The 26,631-nt window shown below is 40.4% G+C and overlaps 1 protein-coding gene across 1 annotated transcript in view; it reads left to right on the top strand.

The window, feature by feature from the left end:
• Positions 1-26,631, top strand: part of Ccdc146 (coiled-coil domain containing 146) — a 132,256-nt gene that overhangs the window by 1,826 nt on the left and 103,799 nt on the right. The window contains exon 2 of the mRNA NM_029195.1: positions 23,003-23,235. Coding sequence (NP_083471.1) covers positions 23,014-23,235 — 222 coding nt within the window. The 5' untranslated portion in view covers positions 23,003-23,013. The remainder of the gene's footprint in view (positions 1-23,002; positions 23,236-26,631) is intronic.

Genomic DNA, 26,631 nt, shown 5'->3' with positions numbered 1-26,631 from the left:
TGTCTTGGATTGGGTTACAGTCCTAAAATAAAACTGTGTGTCACAAGAATTGTAAAAGGGAATTAAAACATGTCCTTTACTAGAAGTAGGGTTTTGGGTAAGATTTCTAGAAAACTGTTGGTTTATAGCTGAGAAAGAAGAAAGAACACATATATTTAGGCCTTACATGTGATCCATTGCTCCTTCAACAATGTAACTTGAAAGTATCACTATGTAAGAGACTGGTGATCCTCATCGATAATGTTGACAGCTGTGTTAGAACTCTTCATCTTCAGCTGGTGAGACACACTGGTCAGGCTCTGGAATGAGGGCTCCTTTTATTCCCAGTTCTCCATCATGTTCCCGTGTTTCTCTCCTGCCTCAGTAGGCTATAAGATAGACTTTATGATAAGCAAGTGCTCACTCAGTGAGTAGCGCCATTGGCTTTGTGTCCCATGTGGACGTACGTACTCAGACGAGCCTTCAAGTTATCTTTTTTAAATGAAAACCCAAGAGTCATACTTTGACATTTGAAAGAGGCACAAGCAAGTTGAAACTGCGCTCTGATTTGCTGTGGACGTGCTGCATATATTTGGGCCGAATATGCATCCTTAATAAATCATCCTGTTCCTATAGTCACTTTTCCTTTTCTGAGGAAAAATAACTTAATAGAACTGACAACTGAGCCATCATGATATCTGTGACACGGTCATTATTTCATTACTTTCAAGCAAAGGAACTAAAACGTACTGAAAGACTACCTTCCTGCTTTTATGAGGGTGGAACCCGAGAATCTGGTAGAGATTAAGAGTGACGTAAGATATTAGTTACCAATGCCTAACAAGCTAGTCAGTATCAAACTTGTCTACCTGTAAAAGTGAGTGATATAGTTTTCAAAGTATGTTCCCGTGTACCATCTCACGGTTTTCTCACAAAAAGCTATTAAGAAGGATAGTTATTCTTCTCCCTGCATGACAGCTGAAGAAACAAGATTCAGAAAAACAAGATGAAGCCATTATGACCCCCAAAACTGTGGTTCTGGGGGGATGAGAGCATTAAATTACAAATGTACAAGATTTTTTTGTTTTGTAGGACTACTTATTAATAAATTATTTCTCTGCTGGTGAGATGAGCCAATTCAACCCAGATTAGATTATATTAAATTCCGGTTTATTGCTCTTGGGTGGGCAAGTTCATTGACCCCAAGGAAGGGGGAGAGAGGGAAAGAAAGAGCACACACACACACACACACCACACACACACACACACACACACACACACACAAACACACACACACACACACACACACACACACACAGAGAGAGAGAGAGAGAGAGAGAGAGAGAGAGAGAGGAAAATGTCTGGATTATATAGGGAAGAGCCCCTGGGGGAAGGGCAGCCCAGCCCCTGGGCTGCAAACTTCAGGGGTGGAGGCAGGATATGCCAGGAAGGGACTGAGGGATGTTGGGAGAACCTGGAGGCCACATCTGCTTTGATATGTTAAAATATGCACCTCACTCCCTTGTCTTGGAGTCTGAAGCCAAACACTTAAAAGAGTTTGAAATAATTTAAAAATCTAAGTGCCCCTAAATGAGAGAGTAATGCTTAAATAAATTTTATATTTGTAATATTATAAAGAAATCTAAAAATAATATCCTGAAATAATCCATAATATAATATTGGGTAATAGAGTACTTAGTAACCTTTGTGTATTAGTTCAATCTCAATTCTGTAACGGCAATAATATATTTAATATAGAATTACATCACAGAAACAATTCCAGAAGGATGCACACCACCTTATAATGATGGCTATCTATCTCTAAGCCACGAGGTTAGATGATTACATCATTTGCATGTTATCAGTAGTGATCATGTTTGGCATTTTTAATGAAGAGAAACAGTAAGGCCTTCTTAGTGTGTACTGTTGCCTAAGGCTGTCTTAGAAATGTAGGGAATTTCTTAGCATCCAAACATAAATGCAGTTGTGTAGAGAATCTCCTACCAAATCAATGTGAAAGGTGGTGACTTTGTTATTACTTTATGTTCAATTCATGGACAGCAGAGGGCAGAAGAGTTTTCAGAAGAAAAGGTAATCAGACCAAGGATTAAGTAGCTCAGTTAAAGGGATGAAGGCCACCAAACTGTGCTCGATTCTGAATTACAGATAATGTTTAAAACAAACAAAAAAACTTCTGCAGTTTCTGTTATTCTTATAAGACAATAATACACTCAGAAACCTAAGAGCTATCACTTCTGAGAATATATAATGAATACGCAGGTGGACCCACTTGGAATCACCTTGTGAAACTGCCAGGCTAACCATACCTGTGAATTGTGAATCAGCTGAGCTCGCTGGCCAATTTAAAACTTCAGGGGAAGCGTTTGGCATCTCACAGTCAACCGTGATGTTGGCTGCACAATTTTCCAATGCCCCTTTGAAGATATTTAACTCCTGGTTTACTTTTTATTTGAGTGATATTATATTTTAAATGATTTTTTCTGTTTGTATTGAGATGACCAGATGGTCGTTTTGAAATGGACTGTGGTGTGGTGATATCTCAGAATAATTTAAATATTGAACCATTTTTCCTTCCCTGGATGAGCTTTAATCATGTTGTGATCTTTTCTGTATAAGTTGGTAGATTCAACTAATGGATCAATGAGAATTTTTGTATTTTATTTTATATGAGCTATTAGCCTGAAATTTTCTTTGACATTTTTTCTTCTTTTAGGTATCAGGGTAAATTAGGAGGAAAGTGTTCCATCTTTTTTCTTTCTGAGAGAATTAATTGGTATTGTGGTTTGCTTTTATTTGTTTTTCTCAAAAATAAATCCACTTTCTTGGTTTTGTTTTTTGGATTTATTTATTTTATGTATGTATATCAGTGCTCTATCTGCATATACGCTGGCATGCCAGAGGAGGGCATCAGAACTTATTCTAAATGATTGTGAGCCACCATGTGGGTGCTGGGAATTGAACTCAGAACCACTGGAACTCAGTGCCCTTAACTGCTAAGCCATCTCTTTAGCCAAATATCTGGATATGTGTGAAATTTGCACTCTCTCATGTGTGCCCCTTAGCTGTGTTTGCATGCTGTGCATCTCTTCAGTCTTTGTACATCATCCTGGATTGTGTACTCAAATCTGTGTTCACGTCTGCTAATTCTTTCCTAGTTTTAGCTAATCTTGTATGGAATGTCCCTATAGGGTTTTCTTAGTTTTTAAATTAGGTTTATTTTTTCTTATGTGTTTGGATGCTTTGCTTGAATGTGTGGCTATGCTAGGTACCATATGAGTGTCTGGTGCCTACAAAGATCAGAAAAGGGTGTCAGATCCCCTGAGAGCTCTCATGTGGATTCTGGGAATCCAACCCAGGTTCTCTTCAAAAGCAACCACTAGGCCATTTCTCTAACCCCACATTTTCTTCCTAATGGCTGTGTCTTCTTTTGGGGGGTTGATTTGGTTTTTCTACAAATCTGCTTTCTCTTTAAAATTGCCCTGTGTGTTGTAGTTCTTTTTTAGTTTCAATGTTACATCTTTGAACTGTTTTGAAATTCAGTTACACTGTGTACAACTTACATGTTGCTGTTTCTCTTTTGTGGTCTCCCTCTCTTGGGCTTTCTTTCCTACCATGGCCTCTATATCTGTTATTGGTCTCCCATCTCCAATAGGAGTTAACTGTTGAGGAAGTCCTTTCACAACTAAGTTAGGATGATTCCCTCCTGGCTGGTGAGGAGCAGCTTCATTCAAAGCCTTTTAGTTTTCTGGTCATGGGAAAGTTTTTAATTTTTAACCATTTCATTTGTCTTTAGGTTTTAGCTTTTTAAAAATAAACTAGCTCATTCATATAGGAAATGAATGCAAACTATAAGGTAAAAGGAAATGTATAATGAACTGAACATATTTTTGCAAAATCTCAATTTAAGAATTAAGATACTTTCGTTGTGGGTTTTTTTTTTTCCTCTGTTTATTTTGTGTCCTTCCTGTGGGCTGAACTGAAATGAGGACCAAAAGACTACTCAGATGCAGAAATTGGAGGGAAATCCGGTTTGCTTTTGTTCTGTTGGTCCTGCCCCAAGGCCAGTTCCACTCAAATTTGCACTGGCATTGTCAGGTCATACAGACACCCAAAAGTACGACAGACACTGAGCCTTTAATAGAGAAAAAGGGTGGGGACTGGGGTGGGGTGAAGATATAGGGGATACCCGTGCTCTTTTCTTTTTTCTTGCTACTTGGCCTTGTGGGACTGAAATATTGGGCACTAAATGACAACATAAGGTAAGGTTATGTGAGAACCTGGTCTCTCAGGTTCAAAGGAACCACAACAAGCTAGGAAGAGTTACAAGGGAATTTCATATGAGACCTCGGGAAAATGATGCTTGATTTTACATCTGATCTCTACAAACACCCAAAATGGGCTTCACCTCTGCATAAACATGGAAGACAGCCAAAAATTTAATTAAGACTTGAAGAAGTTGACAGCAGTAAAACACCCAGCTCTCAAGACAACTTTGAATTTTGCATTTATATAAAAAGTCATTCCACATAACAAAGGCTTTGGAAAGAAAACATTACAACCACTCTCCACAGAAGGCAGATAATTGTGGTCTGAGTGTAACTAAACTGCATGGCTATAAACAGCAAACAAACTGAGTAAGTCTTAAGGAGACCCAGAGCTTTACAGAATAGTATTTAAAACATTCAACATCCAAGCAAAAATTACCCAACAAATCCAACATATCAGAAACAGTCTGACCAGTTTTCAATAGGAAAAAAAAATCAACAAATCCATCTTCATAATAGGTTTATTTACATTATCTAGAAAAACTTTGAACCAATCCAGATATCTCTCAAATATGAGTGGGAAAACAAGTCTCTTGCATCCATTTGAAGAGGTGATAGCCTATGAAACAGATAAATGGCAAAATTCTTTTTAAATTTTATTTACTCTTTTTTTTTAACACTCCAGATTTTATTTCCTTCCAAGTTTACCTTCTGACTGTTTCACATCCCATACCTCCTCCCTGCCCTGGGTCTTCATGAGGATGTCTCCACCCCCACCCCCACCTCACCAGACTTCTAAACTCCCTGGGGCCTCATGTCTCTTGAGGGTTAGGTGCATCTTCTCTGACTGAACCCAGACCTGGCAGTCCTCTGCTGTATATGTGTTGGGGGCCTCATATCAGCTGGACCACCTAGTTAGTGGTCCAGTGTCTAAGAGATCTTGGGGGTCCAGGGTAATTGAGACTGCTGGTTCTCTTACAGGATTGTTTTCCTACAGGGTCACCCTCCTCCTCAGCTTCTTTCAGCTTTTCCTTAATTAAACCACAGTGTCCAGCAGCTTCTGTCCACTGATTGGGTGCAAATATCTGCATCTGACTCTTTCAGCTGCTTGTTGGGTCTTTTGGAGGGCAGTCATGATAGGTCCCTTTTTGTGAGTGCTCCATAGCCTCAGTAATAGTCTCAGGCCTTGGGACCTCCCCTTGAGCTGGATCCCACTTTGGGCCTGTCGCTGGACCTTCTTTCCCTCAGGCTCCTCTCCATTTCCATCCCTGCAGTTCTTTCAGACAGGAACAATTATAGGTCAGAGTTTTCACTGTGGGATGACAACCCCATCCCTCACTTGATGCTCTGTCTTCCTGCTGGAGGTGGTCTCTATAAGTTTCCTCTCCCCATTGTAGGGCATTTCATCTAAGATCCCTCTCTTTGAATCAAGAGAGTCTCTCACCTCCTAGATCTCTGGTATATTTTGGAGGGTCCCCCCAACCTCCTACCTCCCAAGATTGCCTGTTTCCATTCTTTCTGCTGGCCCTCAGGACTTCAGTCATTTTCCTTCACCCAATACCAGATCATGTCCCCCCCTCCCCAATTCCCTTTCTCTCCTAGGTCCCTCCCCCCCTTGTGATTGATTTTTTTCTCTCCCAAGTGGGACTGAGGTGTCCTCACTTGGGCCCTTAAGCTTGTTGAACTTTTTGAGTTCTGTGGACTGTACCTTGGGTATTCTGTACATTTTTTGGCTAATAGCCACTTATTAGTGAGTGCATACTATGCATGTCCTTTTGGGTCTGATTATCTCAGGATGATATTTTCTAGTTCCATCCATTTGCCTGGAAAACTCAGGATGTCCTCATTCTTAATAGCTGAATAATATTCCATGTGTAAATGAACCACATTTTCTGTATCCATTCTTCTGTCGTGGGACATCTAGGTTGTTTTCAGCTTCTGGCTATCACAAATAAAGCCATTATGACCATAGTCAAACATGTGCCCCTGTGGCATGGTGGGGCATCTTTTGGGTATATTCCCAAGAGTGGTATTACTGGGTCTTCAGGTAGATCTATTTCCAATTTTCTGAAGAGCCTCCAGATTGATTTCCAGAGTGGTTGTACCAGTTTGCAATCTCACCAGCAATAGATGAGTGTTCCTCTTTCTCCACATCCTCTCCAACATGTGTTGTCACCTGTGGTTTTGATCTTATCCATTCTGATTTGTGTAAGGTGGAAGGGAATCTCAGGATCATTTTGATTTGCATTATCTGATCACTAAGGGCTTTGAACATTTCTTTAGGTGTTTCTCAGCCATTCAAGATTCCTCAGTTGTGAATTCTCGGTTTAGTTCTATACCCCATTTTTTGATTGAGTTGTTAGCTTTTTGATTTCTTTATATATTTTACATATTAACCCTCTATTGGATATGGGGTTAGTGAAGATTTTTTTCCCAATCTGTAGGTTGCTGATTTGCCTTATTAACTATGTCCTTTGCCTTATAGAAACTTTACAGTTTCATGAGGACCCATTTATCAATTCTTGTTCTTAGAGTGTGAGCCATTGGAGTTTAGGAAATTTCCCCCTGTGCCATTGAGTTCAAGGCTCTTTCCCACTTTCTCTTCTATTGGATTCAGTGTATCTGGTTTTATATTGAGGTCCTTGATCCACTTGGACTTGAGCTTTGTGCAAGGTGACAAATATGGGTCTATTTTCATTCTTCTACATACAGACAGCCAATTAGACCAGTACTATTTATCAAAGATGCTTTCTTTTTTTCCATTGTATATTTTTAGCTTCTTTGTCAAAGATCAAGTGTGCGTTAGTGTGTGGTTTTATTTCTGGTCTTCAATTCTATTCATTGATCAACATGTCTGTGTCTGTACTACTACCATACAGTTTTTAATCACTATTGCTCTGTAGTACAGCTTTAGGTCAGGAATGGTTATTCCCCCAGAAGTCCTTTTATTGTTAAGAATTGTTTTCGCTATCTGGGGTTTTTTGCCTTTCCAGATGAATTTGAGAATTTTTCTTTCCATGTCTTTGAAGAAGTGTGTTGGGATTTTGATGTGGATTGCATTGAATCTGTAGATTGCCTTTGGTAGGATGGCCATCTTTACTATGTTAATTCTGCCAATCCATGAGCATGGGAGATCTCTCCATTTTCTGAGATCTTCTTAGGTTTCTGACCACACTGGTCTCTCCAGAGACGAACATCTGACTGAGTCTTGGGAGGGCATGGTACCTACTCTCCTTTGGGAGTTCTGCATCCCCAACTGGTCTCAACTGTACAGTTTCCAAAGCTCCTTTAGTAATAGCCTCATATCACACCTTAAAGAATTCTTAGGCTTTTAGTTTCCCTACCAAACTCAATACCTGTCTCTCACCACTCTATGACCTCTCCGGCCTCTGCACCTAGAGAATTCTCTTTGCTTGTCATCTGAAGGGATAAAAGTCGTGATGTCTTATTGCTGTTCCCAAATTCCCTCATCAGTGCATTGATATTCTTAAATGCCTGAGCTCTAAACTGTTTCCTTCTTTAAGGTAAGGTTCTGGGTTCATATGGTACTCTGAGGGGGCTGTGTGAAACTTTTCTCTCATCACCAACTCAGAAATTTATTTTTATATAATATAATTCATCCAAATATTTATTCATTTAAATTTATTTTATTTGCGTATTTATTTTATTTAGATTTGTGTTATTTAAATATTTATTTTGTTTAGGTTTGTGTTAGACTTATTTACTTATTTTATTTAGACTTAATTACTTACTTTATTTTATTTTTCTTGCTTCTTCCAATGCAAAGGTAGGAAAATTGGGTTGGTAAACTATTCTTCTAACTGGGTAATTGATAAGCCTTTGTCCTCTAGAGGAACTAGATTGGGTAAGTGACTCTATGTGGAGGAAGACTAATTTGAAGGTTGACTTTGGGTGGGTGGAGACAGGAAATGCCTACTTAACCAGAAAGGGAGACTGTGAACAACACAGACATGGGAGGGGCACCTGGCCCACTTCACTTGCTGTGCATGGTGGCTCTTCCCTGACTTGGAGTTGACTAAGGACTGTCTTGCTCACTTTCTCTTTCTTCAATACCCAATGTCCTGCACAATTCTAGCCCTTTGTTTTAGATCTTATGGTGTAATTTGAAGAGCAAACCTCCCATTGAAGTTTGCTATGCATTCACACTAATACCAGATTAGAGTTCTGGGATAAACTCCTGGACAGGACCAACTCATAGAGCTTGTGTGTTATTGAAATGTTAACAGAGCATCATATATGCAAGACAAAAGAACTGGCCAGTGGTGTATGCACGTTCATGATGGTGGAGGAGTGTCTGCTGTGCTCTGGGCTGAGGCCACTGCTGTCAACCCCTTTAGCAGCTGATGGGACAGATAGAGGTTTCATTATTGTGCTTAGGTCACTCAGGAAGGGAAGAATTGAGATTGAAGTCTAAACTGAACTTCAAGTAAGTTTCCATCCCTGGGGACCAGTTTAAAGTGGTGAACCCCAGGCTGTGTAAGGAAGAGGAGGAGAATGAAGAAGAGGAGGAGGAAGAAGAGGGAGTAGTCATCTATTACAAAAGCCTAAGAAGAAAGGGCTTTTCCAAGACCATTGGGGGAAATCTTTGAAGATATATGTTTTTAATTTTGTGCCTATGTGAGTTAATGGGCACACATGCTTGCCGGTGTCTGTAGGGTCAGAAGATGGAGATGTATTCCTTGGAACTGGAATTATAGGAACTGGGAGCTACTTGATGTAGGTGTTAGGAACCCGACCTGGGTCTTCTGCAATAGCAGTGAGTGCTCTTAGCTGCTGGGCCATCTCTCCAGATCTATGGAGAAAGTCTTAAATGAGATATAATATGAATGGATAAGGACCGTAAGTCATAGTTTTAATAAATCCTGTTGTTTATTAGTGCTGATCTTGGGTGGATCCTCTACCCTTTCTGAATTTCAAATTCCTTCTCTACAAAATGTAGATATTTGTGTGGCATATGCTTGAAGTATACATGGTATGTGCTAGAAATAGAGGAAGTCATGCAAGGGAAGCTTTATCTAAATGATCTATTTGCCAAGGGCTCTTAAATGCTGTTATTTGATTCATAGTGAATGGCCACTGGGCAAGAGTGCCTTCACGCTGACAGGGTAACCAGGCATCTACATTGGCGACAATGCCTGTTTCTGTGACCATTCTGTCACCAACTCTAAGAAAGAGAAAAATGTCCAAGAAGGGACTTGAAAGGTGGGCAAGGCGCTTGTCTTGGATCTGTGCTTAGAATACCATGGCTGTGGAGAGAGGGAGGCGAGAGGGTAGTTCAGTGGGGGAGAAGACTTAGCACATCCATCCATCCTCCCATTCCACGGAACAGGGCTTATGCTAGAACACAGCCATGGGTTCTCCACAATCCGGGCAAGCAGGAGGGTCATTTGATTATGCGTGTGCATAGTTTAAGATGTAACTGTGTAATGTGTGTGAAATTTTAACAGCTATCTGTGCACTTAGAGCTTCCTCTCAGAAGCAACCATCCTCCTTCTATCCTTCCCTCCCTTCTTCCCTTCCTCCCTTGATTTCTTTGTCTCTGCCTGTCTCTGTATTTCTGTCCCTCTGTCCCTCTGTTTCTTTCTCCCCTCCATCTCTCTGTCTCCATCTCCCTCCCCTTCTCCCTCTACCTCCCCACACCCTCTCTCTCCCTGTATGTGTGTGTGTGTCTGTGTGTGTCTGTGTGTGTGTGTGTGTGTGAGAGAGAGAGAGAGAGAGAGAGAGAGAGAGCTCTTTTCACGCTGTTTTCCCCAAATCTTCTCTGTAGCTTTAGAAAAATACTCCTGGCCTAATTCAGTCATTGTCTAATAAGAGTGAATCTTGGCTAATTGTACATAGAATAAAGAATGAAAGATAACTGTAAGAAAAGCAATTATTTTACTGGTTGCATTTACGATTGTCAAACTGGTAGTGTCTGATACTGCTGTTGACCACTAAATGGATCTGAGTATGCCTTATTTAAGATGGGCTCGTGAGTATTCTATATTACACACCAAAGTCATCTTAGTATGAGCTTTCAGTGAGACATTTAATGTGCTTTTCAAAAGAAATCTGAATAAGATCACAGAGCTGTTATATTAGGATTAAGGGGCACTTTTCTTACAACCATTTACCAGTGTTTTCTTACCAATCACTTGACACTAATATGATTTAAAAAATTTTTTTTTCGAAACTGAAACAAAAATAAATAAATGGAAGTTTCTCAGAGTTCCTCCTTCCTCCAAGATGTTTGACTCTGAGTAACTATGGAAACAGAGACATGGTAACCCACAGCATTGGGCTTCCGGGGAAAGGAACACAGGGTCATGTTTCTCTGCCAGTCACAAGAACTCGGTTACACAAAACAGAATGATCAGAGAGCATGTGGGCCCAGAAAGGAAAAATAACATTTGTGACTTTCATGTTAGAACATGCTGTTTCTAGAGTGACCAAACGTATGCACTCTGTGGCTGGTGATATCGAAAGATACAGTTTCATACCATATCTTTACCTTGGAGCATCATGGTTGCTTGCAGCCTTGCTCCAGTCTCTGGAATGTTGGTTATTTAAGTTTTGCACATGCTCCTTGAAAGTTGAGAAAATTTTCTATAGGAGGACCAGCAGTCTCAATTAATCTGGACCCCCAAGATCTCTCAAACACTGGACCACCAACCAGGCAGTGTACACCAGCTGATACAAGTCCTCCAACACATATACAGCAGAGGACTGCCAGGTCTATGTTCATTCAGAGATGATGCACCTAACCCTCAAGAGACTGGAGGCCCCAGGGAGTTTAGAGGTCAGATGGGGTGGGGGTGGGGACATCCACGTGGAGACAGGGGATTGGGGAGGAGTTGTGGGATGTGGAACAGTCAGAGGGTGGACGGAGTGGGGGAAATAAAATATGGCGTGTAAAAAAATTAATTAATTTAAAAAAAAAAAGAGTTCAGAGGCAAAACCAAGTGCTGATCACCTATGTCAAGCTTTGAAAGAAGAGGAAGTGGTGGTTTGTCTTACAAAATGGTGCAAACCCCAGAGTTCATTGCTTCAGGTTTTTCTCCTTTGTGGAGCTTCCTGTTTTGGGTTTTATCTTAACCGCCTCTGACACGAAGTGAGAAAAACCATCATGAGATGTCCCTCTGAGATAGGACTGAAGCGTTTCTGTTTCACTTCATCTCTTCCTCACCAGCCTTTTGCTGTCTGCATCACAAACTCGGGTGGTGCTCATGTAAGATACGGCAAGACCACATCCTCAGACCCTTACAGCCCAGCATGGCTCAGCTTTCCAGAGAGGACAGCTATCCTGGAGAACCTGATCTACAGTGGTGCTCCTGCAAGCCTGCAGTGCATGCCAGCCTGCTGTTGAAACTCAAGTCTTTGTGGGGTCACAAAGCATTTTAAAATGTATGCCTGTGACTCTTCTGTCTTGCTGCCCTTTTATGAACAACCTGAAGCCACATTGTTGTCTTCCTTATTTGGCCACCACGGTGTCTGGTTTCTGCCCATGACACTGTGCTGTCTCCAAGTCACCAAATTCATGTTCTTTCCAAGCGGTGACTCTAGGATAAGGTAGCTGTGAGTGCAGCAGCTCTCTAGTATCTGTGAACGAGAGTCCAGATTCTGGCAGTTAGTGTTGTCACAGTCTCACCTACCTTTGTAAGAAGAGTGCCCGTTGTAGTTACTTTTCTATGTATTGTCATGACAGAATACCAAGGTAACTTACAGAAGAAAGAGTCCAACTTTCATATGCCCATGAGACTCTCGTCACCATCAAAGTCATCGAAATATATGTTACATCCAAAGATACTTTCTTCCTCTTTTACTATCGTGTTATTGAGTTTAATAATACTTATAATTCCAGCACTTGGGGTCCAGAGGCAGGCAGATCCCTGTGAATTTTGAACCAGCCAGGGATACACAGAGAGACACTGCCTCAAAAATAAACACCAGGATTTATTTAAGTAATTTCAAGTAGACTTAAGTCGAACTAGTACTAGTAGACTCATAGTTAACTAACAGACTAATACAGTTCTGAGCATTGTGTTATATGAATTTCCAGAGCTTTTTTTCCTGGAATAACTTCAACTTTATAACTTTAGTCATCACTCCAAATTCCCCACAATCCCTCAGACCAAATATCTGACTCTGTTTCTGTGAGTATGTTAGACTACAGTAGCTCCATCTCTCTGTCAAGTTTATTTTACTTAGAATAAAGAACTCTTGAGAGACTAGTCTACACAGGTGAGTGTGTGGACTACAGAAGCTAACAGCTTCTGGGACAGGCGAAAGCAACACAGCTTCTGGGACAGACCCAGTTTTGGGCTCCAGACATCTGGGCACCTTCCCTGCCAGAGGAGAGGTGTCTGCCCCACCTGGGAGGGCTTTGCCAGAGTACCTGGGGGAGCCATCTTGATTCCCAGATCCCTCAGAGACTAGTCTGCTCAGGTGAGAGTGTGAACTACAGAAGCTAACAGCTTCTGGGACAGACAGAAGCCACACAGCTTCTGGGGCAGACCCTGTTTCGGGCTCTAGACATCTGGGCACCTTCCCTGCCAGAGAAGAAGTGTCTGCCCTGCCCTGGAGGGCTTTGTCAGAGCATCTGGGGGAGCCATCTCTGGTCTGGGATCTCTCAGAGACTATACTATGTAGGTGAGAGTGCCGACTACAGAAGCTACACAGCTTCTGGGACAGGCCCTGTTTCAGGCCTTCATCTTCTGCCAGGAGGCAGGTCCGAATGCCAGATATCTGTGCACCTTCCCTGCAGGAGGAGAGCTTGCCTGCAGAGAGTACTCTGACCACTGAAACTCACGAGAAATCTAGTCTCCCAGGTCTACTGATAGAGGCTAACAGAATCACTGGAGGAACAAGCTCTAACCAGAGACAGCTATAACAACTAACTCCAGAGATTACCAGATGGCTAAAGGCAAACGCAAGAATCTTACTAACAGAAACCAAGACCACTCACCATCATCAGAACCCAGCACTCCCAACTCAGCCAGTCCTGGATACCCAACACACCCAAAAAGCTAGACCCGGATTTAATGATAATGATAATGATAATGATAATGATAATGATAATGATAATGGTAGAGGATGTCAAGAAGAACTTTAATAACTCACTTAAAGAAATACAGGAGAACACTGCTAAAGAGGTACAAGTCCTTAAAGAAAAACAGGAAAACACAACCAAACAGGTAGAAATCCTTAAAGAAAAACAGGAAAACACAACCAAACAGGTGATGGAATTGAACAAAACCATACAAGACCTAAAAAGGGAAGTAGACACAATAAAAAAAAAAAAATCCAAAGTGAGGTAACGCTGGGGATAGAAACCCTAGGAAAGAGATCTGGAACCATAGATGCGAGCATCAGCAACAGAATACAAGAGATGGAAGAGAGAGTCTCAGGTGCAGAAGATTCCATAGAGAATATGAGCACAACAATCAAAGAAAATGCAAAATGCAAAAAGATCCTAAGTCAAAACATCCAGGAAATCCAGGACACAATGAGGAGACCAAACCTACAAATAATAGGAGTAGATGAGAATGAAGATTTTCAATTTAAAGGGCCAGCAAATATCTTCAACAAAATTATAGAAGAAAACTTCCCAAAGCTAAAGAAAGAGATGCCCATGAACATACAAGAAGCATACAGAACTCCAAATAGACTGGACCAGAAAAGAAATTCCTCCTGACACATAATAATCAGAACAACAAATGCACTAAATAAAGATAGAATATTAAAAGCAGTAAGGGAAAAAGGTCAAGTAACATATAAAGGCAGACCTATTAGAATTACTCCAGACTTTTCACCAGAGACTATGAAAGCCAGAAGATCCTGGACAGAAGTTATACAGACACTAAGAGAACACAAATGCCAGCCCAGGCTAGGCTAATATACCCAGCCAAACTTTCAATTACCATAGATGGAGAAACCAAAGTATTCCATGACAAAACCAAATTCACACAATATCTTTCCACGAATCCAGCCCTTCAAAGGATAATAACAGAAAAAACAAACAAACAAAAAAAAAAAAAAACAAGGACGGAAACTACGCCCTAGAAGAAGCAAGAAAGTAATCCTTCAACAAATCTAAAAGAAGACAGCCACAAGAACAGAATGCCAAAACTAACAACAAAAATAATAGGGAGCAACAATTACTTTTCCTTAATATCTCTTAATATCAATTGACTCAATTCCCCAATAAAAAGACATAGACTAACAGACTGGCTACACAAACAGGATCCAACATTTTGCTGCTTACAGGAATCCCATCTCAGGGAAAAAGACAGACAGTACCTCAGAGTGAAAGGCTGGAAAACAATTTTCCAAGCAAATGGTCTGAAGAAACAAGCTGGAGTAGCCATTCTAATATCGAATAAAATCGACTTCCAACCCAAAGTTATCTAAAAAGACAAGGAGGGACACTTCATACTCATCAAAGGTAAAATTTTCCAAGAGGAACTCTCAATTCTGAATATCTATGCTCCAAATGCAAGGGCAGCCACATTCATTAAAGAAACTTTAGTAAAGCTCAAAGCACACATACACCTCACACAATAATAGTAGGACACTTCAACACATCACTTTCATCAATGGACAGAGCATGGAAACAAAAACTAAACAGGGACACAGTGAAACTAACAGAAGTTATGAAACAAATAGATTTAACAAATATCTACAGAACATTTTATCCTAAAACAAAAGGATATATCTTCTTCTCAGTACCTAATGGTACCTTCTCCAAAATTGACCATATAATTGGTCACAAAACAGGCCTCAACAGATACAAAAATATTGATATTGTCCCATGCATCCTATCAGATCACCATGGACTAAGGCTGACCTTCAATAACAACATAAATAATAGAAAGCCAACATTCACGTGGAAACTGAACAACACTCTTCTCAATGATACCTTGGTCAAGGAAGGAATAAAGAAAGAAATTAAGGACTTTTTGGAGTTTAATGAAAATGAAGCCACAACATACCCAAACTTATGGGACACAATGAAAGCATTCCTAAGAGGAAAACTCATACCTCTGAGTGCCTCCAAAAAGAAACTAGAGAGAGCACACATTAGCAGCTTGACAACACACCTAAAACGTCTAGAAGAAAAGGAAGCAAATTCACCCAAGAGGAGTAGAAGGCAGGAAATAATCAAACTCAGGGGTGAAATCAACCAAGTGGAAACAAGAAGAACTGTTCAAAGAATCAACCAATCAAGGAGCTGGTTCTTTGAGAAAATCAACAAGATAGATAAACCCTTAGCCAGACTCACTAGAGGGCACAGGGAAAGCATCCTAATTAACAAAATCAGAAATGAAAAGGGAGACATAACACATCCTGAAGAAATCCAAAACACCATCAGATCCTTCTACAAAAGGCTATACTCAACAAAACGGGAGAACCTGGATGAAATGAACAAATTTCTAGACAGATACCAGGTACCAAAATTAAATCAGGATCAGATTAATGATCTAAACAGTCCTATATCCCCTAAAGAAATAGAAGCATTATTTAATAGTCTCCCAACCACAAAAAGCCCAGGACCAGATTGGTTTAGTGCAGAGTTCTATCAGACCTTCAAAGAAGATCTAATTCAAGTTCTTCACAAACTATTCCACAAAATAGAAGCAGAAGGTACTCTACCCAATTCATTTTATGAAGCCACAATTACTCTGATACCTAAAGCACAGAAAGACCCAACAAAGATAGAGAACTTCAGACCAATTTCCCTTATGAATATCGATGCAAAAATACTCAATAAAATTCTCGCTAACCGAATCCAAGAACACATCAAAAAAAATCATCCATCCTGACCAAGTAGGTTTCATTCCAGGGATGCAGGGATGGTTTAATATATGGAAATCCATCAATGTAATCCACTATATAAACAAACTCAAAGACAAAAACCCACATGATCATCTCCCTAGATTCGGAGAAATCATTTGACAAAATCGAACACCCATTCATGATAAAAGTTCTGGAAAGATCAGGAATTCGAGGCCCATACCTAAACATGATAAAAGCAATCTACAGCAAACCAGTAGCCAACATCAAAGTAAATGGTGAGAAACTGGAAGCAATCCCACTAAAATCAGGGACTAGACAAGGCTGCCCACTTTTTCACTACCTATTCAACATTGTACTTGAAGTCCTAACTAGAGCAATTTGACATCAAAAGGAGATCAAGGGGATACAAATTGGAAAGGAAGAAGCCAAAATATCACTTTTTGGAGATGATATGATAGTATATATGTGACTATAAAGATTCCACCAGAGAACTCCTAAACCTGATAAACAGCTTCAGTGAAGTAGCTGCATATAAAATTAACTCAAACAAGTCAATGGCCTTCCTCTACACAAAGGATAAACAGGCTGAGAAAGAAATTAGGGAAACCACACCCTTCACAATAGTCACAAATATAAAATACCTTGGCGTGACTCTAACTAAGGAAGTGAAAGATCTGTATGATAAGAACTTCAAGTCTCTGAAGAAAGAAATTAAAGAAGATCTCAGAAGATGGAAAGATCTCCCATGCTCATGGATTGGCAGGATCAATATAGTAAAAATGGCTATCTTGCCAAAAGCAATCTACAGATTCAATGCAATCCCCATCAAAATTCCAACTCAATTCTTCAACGAATTAGAAAGGGCAATTTGCAAATTCATCTGGAATAACAAAAAACCTAGGATAGCAAAAATTCTTCTCAATGATAAAAGAACCTCTGGGGGAATCACCATGTCTGACCTAAAGCTGTATGATAGAGCAATTATGATAAAAACTGCATGGTACTGGTATAGCAACAGAAAATTAGACCAATGGAATAGAATTGAAGACCTAGAAATGAACCCACACACCTATGGTCACTTGATCTTTGACACGGGAGCTAAAACCATCCAGTGGAAAAAAAGACAGCATTTTCAACAAATGGTGCTGGCACAACTGGCGTTTAACATGCAGAATATGAATTGATCCATTCCTATCTCCTTGTACTAAGGTCAAATCTAAGTGGATCAAGGAACTCCACATAAAACTAGAGACAGTGAAACTTCTAGAGGAGAAAGTAGGGAAAACCCTCAAAGATATGGGTACAGGGGAAAGATTCCTGAATAGAACAGCAATGGCTTGTGCTGTAAGATCGAGAATGGGCAAATGGGACCTCATAAAATTGCAAAGCTTCTGCAGGGCAAAAGACACCATCAATAAGACAAAAAGGCCACCAACAGATTGGGAAAGGATCTTTACCAATCCTAAGTCAGATAGGGGACTAATATCCAATATATATAAAGAACTCAAGAAGGTGGACTCCAGAAAATCAAATAACACCATTAAAAAATGGGGGTCAGAGCTAAACAAGAATTCTCACCTGAGGAATACCGAATGGCTGAGAAGCACCTGAAAAAATGTTCAGCATCCTTAATCATCAGGGAAATGCAAATCAAAACAACCCTGAGGTTCCACCTCACACCAGTCAGAATGGCTAAGATCAAAAATTCAGGTGACAGCAGATGCTGGCGAGGATGTGGAGAAAGGGGAACACTCCTCCATTGTTGGTGGGATTGCAAGCTTGTACAACCACTCTGGAAATCAGTCTGGCGGTTTCTCAGAAAATTGGACATAGTACTACCGGAGGATCCCGCAATACCTCTCCTGGGTATATATCCAGAAGATGACCCAACCGGTAAGAAGGACACATGCTCCACCATGTTCATAGCAGCCTTATTTATAATAGCCAGAAGCTGGAAAGAACTCAGATGTCCCTCAACAGAGGAATGGATACAAAAAATGTGGTACATTTACACAATGGAGTACTACTCAGCTATTAAAAAGAATGAATTGATGAAATTCCTAGGCAAATGGATGGACCTGGAGGGTATTATCCTGAGTGAGGTAACCCAATAACAAAAGAACTCAAATGATATGTACTCTCTGATAAGTGGATATTAGCCCAGAAACTTAGAATACCCAAGATACAAGATACAATTTGCAAAGCACATGAAACTCAAGAAGAACGAAGACCAAAGTGTGGACACTTTGCCCCTTCTTAGAATTGGGAACAAAACACCCATGGAAGGAGTTACAGAGACAAAGTTTGGAGCTGAGGCGAAAGGATAGACCATCTAGAGACTGCCATTCCTGGGGATCCTTAATCAGTCTCCAAACGCTGACACCATTGCATACAACAGCAAGATTTTGCTGAAAGGACCCTGATATAGCTGTCTCTTGTGAGGCTATGCCGGGGCCTGGCAAACACAGAAATGGATGCTCACAGTCAGCTATTGGATGGAACATAGGGCCCCCAATGGAGGAGCTAGAGAAAGTACCCAAGGAGCTAAAGGGATCTGCAACCCTATAGGTGGAACAACAATACGAACTGACCAGTACCCCCCAGAGCTCGTGTCTTTAGCTGCATATGTATCAGAAGATGACCTAGTCGGCCATCACTGGGAAGGGAGGCCCCTTGGTTTTGTAAATTTTATATGCCTCAATACAGGGGAATGTCACGTCAAGAAGTGGGAGTGGGTGGGTAGGGGGGTGAGTGTGTGTGTGTGGGGAAGGGTCTGGGGGACTTTTGGGATAGCATTTGAAATGTAAGTGAAAAAATACCTAATTAAAAAAATAAATTTAAAAAATACAAAACAAAAAACATATATATCATCCCCATGAATTTGCAATAAAGCAATTTGATTCCAAAAAATAAATAAATAAATAAAAACCTCTTGGTCTATCTATAACATCACTCTGGTGGTTTGAATGAAAATGACTCCCATAGGCTCAGAGAGAGTGGCACCACAAGGAGGTATATCCTTGTTGAAGTAGGTGTGGCCTTATTGTTGAAGAAGTGTGTCACTGGGGGTGGGCTTCGAGGTTTCAGATGCTCAAGTTAGGGAAAGTTCCTTCTCTCTCTTCCTGCTGTTTGCTGATCTGGACACAGAACTCTCAGCTCTCTCTCCAGCATCATGTCTACCTGCATACTGCCATGCTTTCTGCCATGTGATGATGGACTAAACCTGTGAACCTGTAAGCCGGCCCCAGTTAAATGCTTTCTTTTATAAGATTTGCCATGGTCATAGTGTCTGTGTCTCCTCACAATAGGAAAGTCCACTAAGACAATCTCACACTTTTTAATGACTGCTTCTATTTCTTTAGTGGCTATGGTGCTGTTTAAATAGTTTACCTGATCTTGATTTAACTTTGGTAAGTGGCGTCTGTCTAGAAAATTGTCCATTTTGTTAAAATTTTTCCAATTTTGTGGAGTACAAGCTTTTGAAGTAAGACCTAATGATTCTTTCAATTCCTTCAGTGTCAGTTATTACATCTCCCTTTTCATTACTGAGTTGCCCAATTTCCATGAATTTGTAGGCTTTTTAGTATTTCTGTTGTTGTTGAAGTTCAGTTTTAATCCATTGTGGTCTGATAAGATACAAGGCATTATTTCAATTTTCTTGTATCTGTTGAGGCTTTCTTTGTGACCGACTATATAGTCAATATTAGAGAAAGATCCATGAGGTGCTGAGAAGAAGGCTTTTTCTTTTGTGTTTGGGTGAAATATTCTATAGCTGTCTGTTAGGCCCATTTAATTCATAATGTCTGTTAGTTTCATTATTACTCTGTTTAGTTTTTGTCTGGATATCCTGTCAGTTGAAAGTGAGGTATTGCAGTCTTCCACTACTAATGTGTTGGGTTCAATGTGCAATTTAAGCTTTAGCAATGTTTCTCTTACAAATATGGGTTCCCCTTGTGTTTGGGACATAAATGTTCAGAATTTAGATATTATCTTGGTAGATTTTTCCTTTGATGAATATTAAGTGTCCTTCCCCATCTCTTTTGATTTATTTTGGTTGAAAGTCTATTTTATCAGATATTAGAATGGCTATTGCAGCTTGCTTCTGGGTCTGTTTGCTTAGACAACTTTTTTTCCAGCCCTTTGCTCTGAGGTAATGGCTATCTTTATTATTCAGGTGTATTACTTGTGTGCAACGGAGTGATGGGTCCTGATTTCACATCTATTCTGTTAGCCCGTGTCTCTTTTGGGGGGTAGGGAGGATTGAGTTCACTGGTGTTGAAAAATATTAATGACCAGTGATTGTTATTTCCTGTTGTTTTGATGTTAGTAGTGTTTGTGTGTGTATGTGTGTGTTTCCTTGGTTTTGCTGGTATGGAATTCCTTATTTCCTGTGTTTTCTTAGGTGTAGTTATCCTTCTTGGGTTGGAGTTTTCATTCTAGTATTTTCTGTAGGGTTGGATTTATAAATAGATATTGTTTGAATTTGAATTTTTCTTGAAATATCTTGTTTTCTCCATCTATGGTGCTTGAGAGTTTTGCTGGGTGATTGAGAGTTTTGTCTAGGTGGGCAGCCATAGTTTTTTAGAGGTTGCAAGACATCTGTCTAGGCCCTTTCTAGCTTTTACAGTTTCTGTTAAGATGTATGGTGCAATTCTGATAGGCCTGCCTTTGTGTGTTACCTGGCCTTTCCCCCTTGCTGCTTTCTAACATCTTTCTTTGTTCTGTAGATTTTGTGTTTTGATCATTTTACAACAGGAGGTTTTTCTTTCTAGTCCAGTCTAATTGGTGTTCTATAAGCTTCTTGTATATTTATAGGCATCTCTTTCTTTAGGTTGGGAAGGTTTTCTTCTATGTTTTTGTCGAGAATATTTTCTGGTCCTTGGAGCTTGGACTCTTCACCTCCTTCTATTCGTATTATTCTAAGGTTAGATCTTTTCATCATATCCCAGATTTCCTGGATGTTTTGTATCAGGAATTTTCTCGCTTTAACATTTTCTTTGACTGAAGTGTCAATATCTTCTGTTGTATCCTCTATGCCAGAGTCCATCTTCCATCCCCTATATTCCGTTGTTGATGTTTCTCTTCGCTAGGTTTTCCTCTCCAGGATTCCCTCAGTTTGTATTTTCTTTATTGCATCTATTTCTACTTTCAGGTCTTGCAGTTTTATTTCCTTCACCCATTTAATTGCATTGTTGCGCTCACCTCTTCTGGCAAGGAAAAAATGCAACATGGTCAGATTCTTCTCAACAGCTTTATTGCAGGAACACCTCGATGCTACGGGAACCCAGGGAGGACTGCTTATATACACCCCAACACTGGGGAGGGCTATGTGTCCTCCTGGGATTGGTCAGTCTGCCGGCACTTTAATTTGCATGCACCTGCTTGGGAGGGGTTGGCGCCAGATTCAGGCTAGCACCTGCACCTGCGAAGTGGCATTGTTTACTGCGCCGGTGTACTGGAGACAAGCACCATCTTTTAGGCACCAGCTGCCTACATTGTATTTTCCTGTATTTCTTTAAGGGATTTATTCATTTCCTCCTTAAAGGCTTCAATCATCTTTATAAGATTGGATTTAATGTCATTTTCTTATGTTTTGGTTATATCCTGTAGTGGGGTAGTGGAGTAGCTGTGCTTTGGAGATGTCATATTGCCCTGGCTTTTGTTGATTGTGCTCTTCCAAGGGCCTTTAGTCATCTGAATGGTTTTGGTCCCTGGATGCTCTTGTTGTAGTAGGTATTGGGAGGAGGGTGAACCTTGATGGTCTTGGCATGGCAGGCCTCTGATGGGTATGGTATCTTGAGTAGTATGGTTCCAGACCTGGAGATCTGTATGGTTCAAGAGCCTCAGATATGATAAAGGTGGGCAGAGAGGTGGCAGGAGAATGGAGGTCTCTCAGGGCTAGCAGGCTACTCAGAGCACCTTGGCTTGGCACAGAGGGCTCAGAGATCAGGGAAGATAGGTGGGGGAAGGGAAGCTTACTAGTATGGTTCAAGAGTCTGATGGAGGTGGAGAAGAGGCGGTGAGAGAATGGAGGTCCCCCTGGAATAGCTTAAAAATGTAAAGAATGGGCTAACCATTATGCTTAACAAAAACTGTTCTACGAAAGAGGTTTGTTGGCTCTAGATGTTAAATTTTTAAATGATTTTTTAAAAAATTTACCCTGATATTGTCAATCCTCTTCTCACAATTAAACATTGCCAAAATGTATTTGTAATTTTAGTTCCGAAGAGCAGCTGACATTATTTTCAATTATGTCATTTAAAAATAAAATTGCAAAAGTATAGATTTTGATAGCCTAATTAGTGATTTTGTGGAAGAAAATAAGTCAGAATAATCTTATGGCCAGGCAAGAGGTCACTGCACTATTATTTATTTTATTATATAAAATTATTTTAAAATATTTTCTTATAATTTATGTTGTTTGGATTTATTTTTCATGTGTCACAATTTATTATATTTCATGATCAATAAAATATTTTATAAGGGGTAGATTTTACATGTTGGTATTTTCATAGTAAATTTTTTCTTGCTTTTTAAGCAAAAGGCCCCCATACAAACCCTTTTTGTGGATTAGGTAGCTACACAGGGAGCCTGCTGGTATGATCTGGCAGAGGGAGCTTTTCCAAGCTGGTGACAGAAATCAGGGAGGGGTTGCCATGTTGCTCCTCTGGAACTTTTACTTAGACAAATTAATGTTCTAACTTGTTGAATAAATTATTGTTGCCTCATTGGTTCTGTATTAGCGCTTCACATCTGAATATCCAAGCAAATTATTTGCAGTCATAAAATGAGAAGCAAAGCTGAAATTGTTTTCTCTGTTGGCAAATATTCTTGGTACACATTCTAGTATGTGTGTTACTTGGTGGGTGTTGTCCTATTTTCTATTACTTGGTAAGTGAAGATATGCTTGAATAATTGAAGATGGAATTATTTTACTTTAGAACTGTGAAAAATGGAATACAATAGCAAAGATGCAGAAGAAGAAACTGAAGATGAAGAGGAGGGACTGAAGGAGGCGGAGGGGGAGGAACAGGAGAAGGAGGAGGTAACAGCAACCTCAGAAACAGACGATGACCAAGAAGACCTCCCTTCTGTCTTAGTGCCTACAGTTAACATTCGGGAGGAGCGGCTCATCAATTTAGCTGAAACACCAGCTTTCCTCTGTCTGCATGAGGTATGTTTCTCTTTGTATACTATTACTAGAGTGTCTTAGTTAGGGTTTTACTGCTGTCAACAGATACCACGACCAAAGCAACTCTTTTAAGGACAACATTGAATTGGGGCTGGCTTACAGTTTCAGAGGTTCAGTCCATTATCATCAAGGTGGGAGCATGGCAGTGTCCAGGCAGTCATGGTGCAGGAAGAACTGAGAGTTCTACATCTTCATCTGAAGGCAGACAGGAGAAGACTGGCTTCTAGGCAGCTAGGTTGAGGGTCTTAAAGCCCACTCATACACAAACTACCACATAGAGTAAAACCTAATCTTCGCCCACTTAGACATACAAAGTCTGCAGCACTGTCAAAGTTCTCTGTTGCACACCTCCTATAGGCCTCAATCATATGAACAAGTGGACCCAGCCTTTCTTCCTGACCTTTCCTTCTGCACCGATGCAGTGTGTAGGCTCCTTTATTATTATGTTCATTAACTTTTTATTGATTCTCTGTGATTTCACATCATGTACCCCAATCCCACTCACCTCCCTGTTTCTTTGTATCTGTTCTCCCCCCCTTGTAATCTCCCATACCCCAAACAAAACAAAACAAAAAAAACAATAAACAAAGACACATCTTGTTGTGGAACAACAGAATACCCTTTGTCCTTATATCTTTACCTGGAACTGTGCATTGCAATGCGTCATTGGTCTGGTTCCAGGCCTCTGGCTTCTACTATACTGTCAACACTGGATTCTTACCAGGACTCCTCAGATATCCTGTTGTTGCTCTGTGTCATGGAGATCCTGCAACTTCATGCGTTCCAGCAATCCGGCAGTTCATAGATGGAGAAGATGTTGGGGTGAGCCTGGGTGGTAGTGAGTTGGCCAGCCAGCAGCTCTCCTTCACCCACGCTACCAGGGTGAGCTCTCTAGCACTGCCCTTTAATGTAAGACCACATACCAAAAGCACAGGCATTAATTCTGACAGTTAATAAGTGAGACGTCAGGAAGCTAAGCAGAAGCTTCTCTGATGAGGGCTGAGTGATGACTTAAGTACTGGTATAGGGTAGGCCAGCAGGAGTTGGTCACTTGGTTAAAAGATGGTACTTTTAGGTTTCTCCCCTATTTACTATCATTGCTTTCTTTTTGATATTGACAAAAAACTAATATAGAGATTTTAGGCTTAGATTTTTCAAAAAAAAAAAAAACAACCTCCTTTTAATAAGGGTCTCAAATGCTTCCCCCACTTCTAGCCCACCATCCAAAGGTATGGGAGAAAAGATGATAAATAGGACAAGGGATGTGGATCTTTTTAGAAGTTGTTCTTTGGGGAAATTCCAATCTCTGTTTGTCAGGATACCAACAGTCTAGTTCAGTAGTCTCAGGATATACCAAACGTGAATCAGCAACGGTGGTATGATCCAGCAGAAACCACAAGAGTCAGTGGGAGAGACTAGGACCAGCTGGGATGCCAGGAGAAGTTCTCTGAACCTTTCTTAATGAAGTGAAGATCAGTGAAGGAGAAAGCAAAGAAAGATGCAAGACCAACAAAGCATTGCAGGGCCAGCTATGCAAGCACCTCACTGTCTGCGGAATCCATTTATACTCTCAGCAAATATCACATGTCCTCTCAGGAGCCTTGCCTTAGTAAAACACTATGTGAGTCTGCAAGACATGATGTATCCAGAAACTTCCACATTAGGAGATACTAAAGACTATACATGCATCTTATTCACCCTAAAATTTTGATCTATTTTTGATATCCATTGAGGATTCATACATAATTACTCTTATGTCAGTTGCTCCATCATGGTATCTGATTCCATCATTCTTTCCGCACCTGTGAGTATTTTTGCTGCTGCTATGCTGTATGATTGATTGAATCCAGGATGTCTCACATCCTAGGCAAGCATTCTCCTGTATCTTCAACTCAAACGCACATTTTTGTTTCAGATAGGTCTCTTTGTTTTGCTCAAACTGGTTTCACACCCCTGGATTAAAGTGACCCTTCTGCAGCAGTCTTTTGAGTGCTAGGACTATAGATCCACATCACCGAGCCTAGTTCTTCAACAGCTGTATTAAGTGGCTTTCCATATATATAAAGAACCCTTACCACTTTCTGACTTACTTATTTGTCTACATTCAACTTAATGGAGAAAGAATTCATTAAGGTGCAGTAGTGGGGCAGGAACACGAGACAGCTGGCCACATCACAGCCATAGCCAGGAATCAGAGAGCAGCGAATGCTTGTGTTCAGCTCACTTTTTCCTTTTCATGCAGTTCGGGATCGTAGCACAGGGAATGACACCACACACACACAGTGTGTATATGTGTGTGTATATGTATATATATATCATAATTGTTAGCTATAGTTTTATTTCTCAATTCTTTTTTATAATTTTTAAAAAAGATTTGTGGGGATTTAAAAATTTTTGCGTTTAGTTTTTCTTCAGTTGTTTAAATAGAAGCTGTGTCTGAAGAATGGTAGATTTTGGATCCCAGCTGAAAGAAAGCTCTCGGGACCAGCTGCCAAACATGGACACTTCCATGACACTGAAAATACAGAAGCACCCACAGATGTACTGTTGCTAGCGCTGGGCCTACCATTGGCCTGCAGTGCTGATCGGCAGAGCGCACAGCTTTTACTGTCATCAGACATTGGCTGAAGTGTGTGTTTAGTGTGGTGTTCAAGGTCCTCTGCAAATTAGAACCAGACTATTTTTCAATTTAATCATTCACTTAGGCCTTAATGGCCTATTTATATTGGTTCTCTCAGTGGAGACTTTCTGAAATCTAGAGGTGGTAAATTCAGAAGCCTGGGAAATTAAAATATGTGATGTAAGAGCATTTCCCAAAATTCCGCCTACTCACACTGCCACATAAAATCTGTGCCATTTCAACTTAGACTCCAAATGAGGCCCTCCTTCGGTAGACCATACTTTGTCACCCTAGCAAGTATCCTAACCTTCTGAACCTTCCTGAACCCTCACTTCTTCAGGACACTGCCTGAGCACTTAGCTTGTGGGAATGTCTCTAGATTGCCAACTCTGTAGCATTAATAGGTGGACATTACCTGGTTCTTAGTCAATAACCAATATTTACTAAATATCTTCTCATAAGGCACTGCACAGAAAACTTAAAAGTTCCTCTCTGATATTATGACTACATAATAAGATCATCGAGGCAGGAACTACCCTGCTAAGCAGGATCAGTGTTCAAAATGACATTTGGGAGTTGAGCCATTTGGGTCCATCAGTGGCCTGTGAGCTAAGGTGGACAGATAGCTGTCTATCCACTAATCCACTGATATATAAGCATGAGGTCTGGTGCTCTACAAACTTTTCTGTCCCATTGGAAAGTTGTCTGCTTTATATATGTTTATGTATAGCATATATAAAGTATAACTCATAAGTATC

This window comes from Mus musculus, chromosome 5, assembly GCF_000001635.26.
Source record: "Mus musculus strain C57BL/6J chromosome 5, GRCm38.p6 C57BL/6J".
Classification (NCBI taxonomy): Eukaryota; Metazoa; Chordata; class Mammalia; order Rodentia; family Muridae; genus Mus; species Mus musculus.
The sequence above is the reverse complement of the archived record's forward strand: the minus strand, read 5'-3'. Positions and strand labels throughout refer to the sequence as shown.